This window comes from Haematobia irritans, chromosome 5, assembly GCF_050003625.1.
Source record: "Haematobia irritans isolate KBUSLIRL chromosome 5, ASM5000362v1, whole genome shotgun sequence".
In the NCBI taxonomy this organism is placed as follows: Eukaryota; Metazoa; Arthropoda; class Insecta; order Diptera; family Muscidae; genus Haematobia; species Haematobia irritans.
Genome location: NC_134401.1, coordinates 43,283,383 through 43,292,733, shown reverse-complemented (window position 1 = coordinate 43,292,733; position 9,351 = coordinate 43,283,383). Strand labels below are relative to the sequence as shown.

General features: G+C 33.6%; 1 protein-coding gene across 1 annotated transcript; it reads left to right on the top strand.

Moving 5' to 3' along the window:
* The first annotated feature begins 8,201 nt into the window (after positions 1–8,201).
* Positions 8,202–9,134, top strand: LOC142238809 (uncharacterized). Its single transcript, XM_075310529.1, has one exon. It carries the CDS (start codon positions 8,288–8,290, stop codon positions 9,047–9,049), a length of 762 nt encoding a protein of 253 aa, XP_075166644.1. The 5' UTR covers positions 8,202–8,287; the 3' UTR covers positions 9,050–9,134.
* Positions 9,135–9,351: the final 217 nt, after the last annotated feature.

Here is a 9,351-nt window from a genome sequence, read left to right as displayed (position 1 = left end):
AAGCGAGAACTGAGAAAGGCTCAGCATAACTCTTGGAATGATTACTGCAGCAGCATTGCGAATACGTCCGAGGCTTCCAGACTACGGAAGGTGCTAGCATCCACGAGGTCCGCTCCAGGTTTCATTAAAACATCGGAGGGCAATTGGACAACGTCCAGTGAGGAGACGCTGGAGGTACTATTGGACACACATTTTCCCGGAAATCAGACGGTTGAACCATGCACTGGCGGTGCCACAGTGGCTCAGCGGTCGTTTTCTATCGAGGAAATTGTATCAGAATCTAGAATAAACTGGGCGTTAAATAGCTTTGGATCATTCAAATCCCCCGGACCTGATGTAATTACTCCGGCGGAGTTACAAGCGGTGGCTGACAGAATTATCCCCTGGTTGTCGGCAATATATATAGGATGTATCAACTTAGCATATATTCCACGAAAGTGGAGGTAATCAAAAGTCGTTTTCATACCTAAAGCGGGAAAAGCCTCTCACTCGAATGCGAAGGATTTACGACCAATCAGCTTATCATCATTCCTACTTAAGACTCTGGAGAGGATGATAGATATTTATCTTAGAACTAGCGTCGATTCAAGTTTGCTCTCGAAACGACAACATGCATACTCGAAGGACAGGTCTACTGAGACCGCATTACATGAACTAGTCAGCTTTATTGAAAGCTCACTATCTGTCAAAGAATACACAATCGTGGCATTTCTAGACATCGAAGGGGCGTTCAATAACGTCCATCCGAGCTCGATATTAAATGGACTGACAACTCTAAATGTTGATCCAGCTATACTTAGGCTGTTAGACGAACTTCTAAGGAAGAGACGCATTTCAGCCACACTAGGACAAGCAAACATACAAAGGTATGTGAACAGAGGCACTCCTCAAGGAGGAGTTCTATCACCTCTTCTTTGGAATGTTGCTATAAACGACCTTCTGGTTTCCCTAGAAAAAGAAAGGATACAAGTGGTATCATACGCAGATGATGTGGCGCTAGCAGTCAGGGGAAAATTCCCATCAACAGTTAGAGATATTATACAGAGAGCCCTCCGGATGACTGAGAAATGGGCGAAAGATAATGGTCTTGGGTTAATTCCTGCAAAGACAGAACTAGTCATGTACTGCAAAGATAGCAAAACTCCCACGGTTAGGCCCATTTCCTTAGGGGGTATTGAAATTCCCTTTATGGAGTGTGCAAAATACCTTGGCGTTATTTTGGACAGGAAGCTGAACTTTAAGTTTAACGGTAGCTTTATACTCGTGCAAAAAGGCAATAGGGAAAAAGTGGAGACTAAAACCAAAAATTGTACATTGGCTATACACGGCAGTGGTTAGACCTATAATGCTATATGGTGTTGTAGTCTGGTGGCCGGCACTTCACCAGCCGACAAGTTTAGACAAAGTTCAGCGTATGGCGTGCTTGTGTATCTCAGGTGCATTCAGCAAGACAGGAACAAACTCCCTTAATGTCATACTGCATCTATTGCCTTTAGACATTTTGGCCAAACAGTCAGCTGCAACAACGGCCGTGCGGTTGCGCGAGCTATCGCTGTGGTCGGAAAAAAGTTACGGTCACAGTTCGGTCCTCAAAATAATGCCAGATGTGCCTAACGTAGTGGATTACACTTTGGCGAGTCCACTTTTCGACAAAAAGTTTGAGACTCTAATTCCCAACAGTGAGGCGTGGTGTACACGGACCCCGGGGAATAAAAGATATATAGATTTCTACACTGATGGCTCCAAATTGGATGGCCAAGTGGGTTTCGGAGTATATTCTAAAGATCTGGAACTTCGAATAGCGAAAAGATTACCTGATCACTGTAGTGTTTTTCTACCTTACATATTCCAGGGGATCTAGAATCTGTTGGTGTGCCTCTGGCTACCTGCAAGCTCTTACTGCGTGAGAAGGCTGTCATGATGGCAAATGTTCGATGGGAGAATTGTAAGGGTTGTAACGACACCAAGCAAATATGGCCCCATTTAAACTAAAACCGAACACTAGATATGCTAGTGTTCTCGAGACGCCAGATATCACTCCTGATATCTGCTATAACGGGTCGCTGCCTGTTATGCGATTTTGCAAAAACTATTGGTGCGAAGTATAATGACTATTGTATGAGCTGTCATGATGCGGAGGAAAAGGAATCAATAAAACACGTCTTGTGTGAGTGTCCTGCATTTTGTGTAAGGCGTAAGCAAATTTTAGGGGCATATAGCTTCAAATTACTGGCGGATCTGGAAAACGTTAACTTAAGCAGTCTGCTAATGGTTTTGGAACAATCTGGTTGGTTCAACAGAAGAAAATAATCGAGAAGGTTCAACGGTTAAAACTAGAAGTGCCCATATGTAATAGGTACTTTTAGTTAATGTGGTATCACAATGGACTGAATAGCCTAAGTGAGCCTGAATCTTAATCGGGCTGCCACTTTAACCTAACCTAACCTAACCTAGGCATTAGTGGGACCAGCACACATTCAATATTCCACGAACATTTGACCGTCAAACAATTTGTTCGCGTTAGATCCACGGTTGCCACAGTTGGTAGAATTCTACCAAAAATGGTAGATTTTTTCCAGTTTGGTAGATTAAGAGGCACTTGACAAATTTTCTACAGAAATAAAATTTTGACAAACATTTCTATAGAGATAAAATTTTATTTGTTGTTTTGATCTCAGCGTAAAAACCATTGCGTTGACTAAACTACAAGAGTAGCTTAACCAACAGAGGAAAAGAATGTTTGTCAAATTTATAGACTGCAAGATGGCAGCAAACCTGTCGGTTGCTGAAGTGTTGGCCATCAGACTACAACACCATATAGCATTATAGGTCTAACCACTGCCGTTTATAGCCAATACACAATTTTCGGTTTTAGTCCCCACTTTTTTATACCCTCCACCATAGGATGGGGGGTATTTTAACTTTGTCATTCCGTTTGTAACACATCGAAATATTCTGGGTCGTGGTGAAATTCTGAGTCGATCTGAGCATGTCCGTCCGTCCGTCCGTCTGTTGAAATCACGCTAACTTCCGAACGAAACAAGCTATCGACTTGAAACTTGGCACAAGTAGTTGTTATTGATGTAGGTCGGATGGTATTGCAAATGGGCCATATCGGTCCACTTTTACGTATAGCCCCCATATAAACGGACCCCCAAATTTGGCTTACAGACCCTCTAAGAGAAGCAAATTTCATCTGACCATAATTATATATAGCCCCTATATAAACCGATCCCCAGATTTGGCTTGCGGAGCCTCTAAGAGAAAAAAATTTCATCCGATCCGGCTGAGATTTGATACATGGTGTTAGTATATGGTCTCTAACAACTATGCAAAAATTGGTCTACATCGGTCCATAATTATATATAGCCCCCATATAAACCGATCCCCTGATTTGGCTTACGGAGCCTCTAAGAGGAGCAAATTTCATCCGATCTGGCTGAAATTTGGTACATGGTGTTAGTATATGGTTTCTAACAACCATGCAAAATTTGGTCCACATCGGTCCATAATTATATATAGCCCCCATATAAACCGATCCCCCGATTTGGCTTTCGGAGCCTCTAAGAGAAGCAAATTTCATCCGATCTGGCTGAAATTTGGTACATGGTGTTAGTATATGGTTTCTAACAACCATGAATTTTACTAACACTGTTTTCTTCGCTGGGTATAAGAATTTACTACTGAACAAGAAAATTTTATTCACTGATAACAAAGCATTCGTAAAAATAAACAAAACCCGAACTAAAACCAAGTTTCCTCAAATTTAGTAAGATTTCTTATAAAATGATAATTCTGACTTCCTTTATTATAGAATGCTTATCATACATACTAATAACACTTGGCATAGAAAAATATTTTAGTTCATTCGTACTAAGAAGTATTCAATCCTTTCAAAACTTAAGGAAACACACTTGTTAGAATATAGGAAAATTTCCTACATTTCTTTTATCTACCTGTAATCGATACCTGTCTTTGATGTAATCGATATGTTTGCGCGTGGGTTGTTTTTTTAGTTGGAATCGCGTTGTTATGGTATACGGAGAGATTGTTAAAAAATAATATAGTAAAATAATATTATAAAAACAAATAAAATATATAAAATATTTGTTATTTTAAATTAGTGAGAAAAATGTTCGTTTTTTGAAAATTGGTTTATAAAGGCCGGTATGCACCTCTAGCGAAATTTTCGGTAGCAAAAATTTATTTCAGTCTACAACAAAAAACAGGGCTGTGTACACAAATTTTAAACCAGCTAATCGCTTTTAGAAATTGTTAATATATGTTCCCAATATTCCTCAAATAAATTGTTTATTATTTACAGACCTTTTAAAACTTTTACGCACACAATGATTGTAATAAATTAAATGTTTGCTGCCAAAATATGCATTTGACAACCCTGTTATTTTCATTAGAGGTGCGTACCAGCTTACGAAATTGAACGCTACCGAAAATTTCGTTAGCATAAATAGCAATGCATTTCTTATGGGAATGAAATTTTTCGCCTTAAAAAGGAAAACACCAGCAGAATAACAACCCCTTCATTCGACTTCATTTTCGAATCTTCAAATATAAGGTAATATTCAGTGACGCTAACATTTTGTGAAAAAATTGGTTTTGGATTTTTTTCTTTAACATATACTCCCATTCTGTAACATATACTCCCAAACATATTTTGCTTCAAGCATATACATTTTTGGGTATTGCCCAAACATTTATATGTTTGATCTCTTCCAATATAATATGTTTGAAAGCATATTGGTCTAAACAATATATGTTTGGGTAGTCTAAGTTCCAAACATTTTGTATTTTTGCATCCAAATTCAATAATGTTGTCTTCCAAAAAACAATATGTTATTATGTGAACATATAATATGTTTGGAAGCATTTTGCACCCAAAAATATTATATGCTTAAAAAAAATCTCCCAAATATTGTGCTCAACATTTTATTTATTTATTTATATATTTACAATCATAATGAATTATGAAAATAAACAGGTAATATAGGTGCTAACAACATAGGTTTTCGACCTGAATGCCCAATTGTATATTCCCCCACATCTTTCTCACTTCCACGAGATTTTTTAGTTCTTAGCACCTTTTTCTGTAATACAAACATTGTAGAAGAAATTATTCAATTTTATGATTTTTTTATTTTAATTTTACCTTTTGCCGGACGGGGATTCGAACAGCGGACCACACAGTTTGTAAGGATCAAAGAAGTAGCTGATCAATTGCCCAAGGGGAAATAAAATGTTAATTTTGTAATAACAAGCAACCACCACCAACTTAATTCAATATCGCTCCCTGTTAAATAGCGCTCCAAGCTACTAAACACATATATGTTTATAGGCTATTTCTAAATTAATATATGTTTGCATCCAAGCATATTATATTTACAAACATTTTATGTCCCAAACATAATATGTTCTAACATATTAACATATATGTCCCAAACATGTTATGCTAGTTTATGAACATTATATGCTTGCACTCAAAAATATTGTGTTTAAAAATTTGTGTTCCAAACATATAATGTTTATAGCCAAACATATGAAAAACAGTCTTTTTCATCCGTGTAGGTATTGAAATTGTAAAAGGTGGACAAAATTGCTAGTCAGCAAATTATTCAAAGTGAAAGGTACTACAAGAAGAAAAAATGTGTTTTAATATTTCAAGGCCAGTCGATGCTGTTGATTCTAAATAAATATATTTAATATATTAATAAAACATGCCTTTTATTGAAGAAAAAATTGCTTATATAAATACATAAAATTGTATTTAAAACGAAGGTAAGCAGATCTAAATTTGAAGTAAAAGGTTAACCACTAATATGTAAGATTTGTCCAAATGAATGAAAAAAGTTCAATAAAATCATTCCATATATGATTTCAATCCAGTTAATTTTTTTCATTCTGTAGTATAGTGGTACATAAATATACGAAAATGTTAACTAATATACGGAATGCATTCTACCTAATTTCTACGAAAATCACATCATTCAAACAAATAAAAATGTCTTTGGCGCTATACGAAGTTCAACTTTCTTCACAATGAGTTCATTTTAACTTAAAGAAGGGGTCACTTTTTTCTGGGTGTAAGTCCATATCGATTCGTAATTATTTGTAGACTTACATACATTTTTGTCTAATATATACCACGTGTGGACTAACTCACAATTTAGAAAACGATTTAAGATACCACAACCCAAGTAATTCGATTGTGTATAACAGTCTTTCGTAGAAGTTTCTACGCAATCCATGGTGGAGGGTACATAAGATTCGGCCTGGCCGAACTTACTTGTTCCTATTGCTTTTTTGCACGAGTACAAAGCTATCGTGGCTTTTCTCGCTCTTTCTTCTATATTAAGCTTAAAGTTCAGCTTCTTGTCCAGAATAACGCCAAGGTATTTTGCACACTTACCAAAGGGAATTTCAATACCCCCTAAGGATATGGGCTTAACCGTGGGAGTTTTGCGATCTTTGCAGTACATGACTAATTCTGTCTTTACATGATTTACTCCAAGACCATTCTCTTTCGTCCATTTCTCAGTCATCCGGAGGGCTCTCTGTATAACATCTCTGATTGTGGATGGGAATTTTCCCCTGACTGCTAGAGCCACATCGTCTGCGTATGCACCACTTTTATCCTTTCTTTTTCTAGGGAAACCAAAAGGTTGTTTATAGCAACATTCCAAAGAAGAGGTGATAGAACTCCTCCTTGGGGAGTGCCTCTGTTCACATACCTTTCTTCAATCATTATTGTTGTTTTTGATTTCAGCTTAAAACCATGCAGTGACTAAATTACAAGTGTAGCTTAACCAAAAGAGGAAAAGTCATAATAGAAATCAAATTTTGACAAAAATTTCCTTTGGAAATAAAATTATTAAAAAATTTTCTTTAGAAATAAAATTTTGTAAAAATTTTCTTTAGAAATAAAATTTTGTAAAAATTTTCTATAGAAATAAAGTTTTAAAAAATTTTCTATAGAAATAAAATGTTGACAAAATTTCCTATAGAAATAAAATTTTGGCAAAATTTTCTATAGAAATAAAATTTTGACAACAATTTCTATAGAAATAAAATTTTGTCAAAATTTTCTATAGAAATAAAATTTTGACAAAACTTTCTATAAAAATAAAATGTTGACAAAATGTTCTATAGAAATAAAATTTTGACAAAATTTTCTACAGAAATAAAATTTTGACAAAATTTTCTATAGAAATAAAATTTTGACAAAATTTTCTATAGAAATAAAATTTTGACAAAATTTTCTATAGAAATAAAATGTTGACAAAATTTTCTATAGAAATAAAATTTTGACAAAATTTTCTATAGAAATAAAATTTTGACAAAATTTTCTATAAAAAATAAAATTTTGACAAAATTTTCTATAGAAATAAAATGTTGACAAAATTTTCTATAGAAATAAAATCTTGACAAAATTTTCTATAGAAATAAAATTTTGATAAAATGTTCTATAGAAATAAAATGTTGACAAAATTTTATATAGAAATAAAATTTTGACAAAAGTTTCTATAAACAATTTCTATAGAAATAAAATTTTGACAAAATTTTCTATAGAAATAAAATTTTGACAAAATTTTCTACAGAAATAAAATTTTGACAAAATTTTCTATAGAAATAAAATTTTGACAAAATTTTCTATAGAAATAAAATTTTGACAAAATTTTCTATAGAAATAAAATGTTGACAAAATTTTCTATAGAAATAAAATTTTGACAAAATTTTCTATAGAAATAAAATTTTGACAAAATTTTCTAGAAAAATAAAATTTTGACAAAATTTTCTATAGAAATAAAATGTTGACAAAATTTTCTATAGAAATAAAATGTTGACAAAATTTTCTATAGAAATAAAATCTTGACAAAATTTTCTATAGAAATAAAATTTTGATAAAATTTTCTATAGAAATAAAATGTTGACAAAATTTTATATAGAAATAAAATTTTGACAAAAGTTTCTATAGAAATCAAATTTTGATAAAATTTTCTGTAGAAATAAAATATTGACGAAATATCCTATAGAAATAAAATTTTGTCAAAATTTTCTATAGGTTCAGGTGAATTTCCATGGTGGATTAAAACTTTGATAAAAAACAACACAGTTCCCAAAAGTCCATAATTTTAGATTTTTTTTTGTGTTACCCATTCTATTATACCATTCTTTACTATGACAATACAATTTTTTCAATGTCATATTAGTTTTTTTTTATTATTAAAGTTAATCAATTTCGTTCGTGTTTGTTGCAAAAAAATTACTTTCAATGACTTCCAAATACAAGAGCGAAAATTCTTTGGAAAATGACTCCTCATATCATCCATTTAAATTTTCTTTAAGGTCGAAATATCTAAAAAATTCCAGAAAAGAAATTTCCCGTATAAAAGACAGATATGATTACAATCAAGATATAATTCGTTCTATACAGGAGAAATTATGGTACGATCCAACAAAATCCGATGGTTTAGAGCCTAAAGAAAAAACTTTCATATGCGAAGATCGAACATCGATTGATAAAAATGAAATAGAAACCCAAACAGATATGGGGTTTAGTGGTTCCAGTCTTCAAGATGTTTGTAATACCAATGAAGAGAAATCAGAGAAGGAAGATAATCTCGATAATAAAGTCAAATCGCCAAATAAATCGAATCCCATTGCCAGTGGCAATAAGCCGCCATACAAATCCTCTGCAAAACACCAAAAACTTCTTACTGAAATTTCTTTGAGGAGAACAAAACCAAAGTCTCCTATTTGGAAATCCTCTATGTCTTCAAGTATGTGCTCAAAACATCGTTTATCCAAAAGGCAAAATCCTCAATTCTCTTATGATCTATCTGCGGATGAATTGAGAGCCATCAACAATTTTAAGAGCCCCATGAAACCCCCTTCAGAACATGACCAACAATTGCTCAAAGGGGGTTCACGTCTAGGATATCTGAGACAAAGATATTTAAGTTCTCCTGATGATAAATACAACTATCCCGAAGCAACATCATGGCGTATTGGATGGCTACATTCAAAGGTTTAGAAAAAAATCTTATGTTGCAATTCTTTTTATGTCTTAAATACTTGTGTGAATATAAGAGAATAAAATAAATTGTACGCAATTGAGAGACCATGTTTTTACGGTAGTTGCAAGGCGAATAATGCAGTAAATGCAATATGGCATTAAGATCATTTATATCTGTGGTGTTAATGTCATTGAGCTAGAGAAGAGAGTTTTTTTAAAGCTGAATCGACACTTTAAATTTTTTTAGCACCAACTTTACTCTCCCAAATGACGCAGGCTCGTAAGTCATTTTTTTTACTGTTTGGTAGATTGGTAGAATT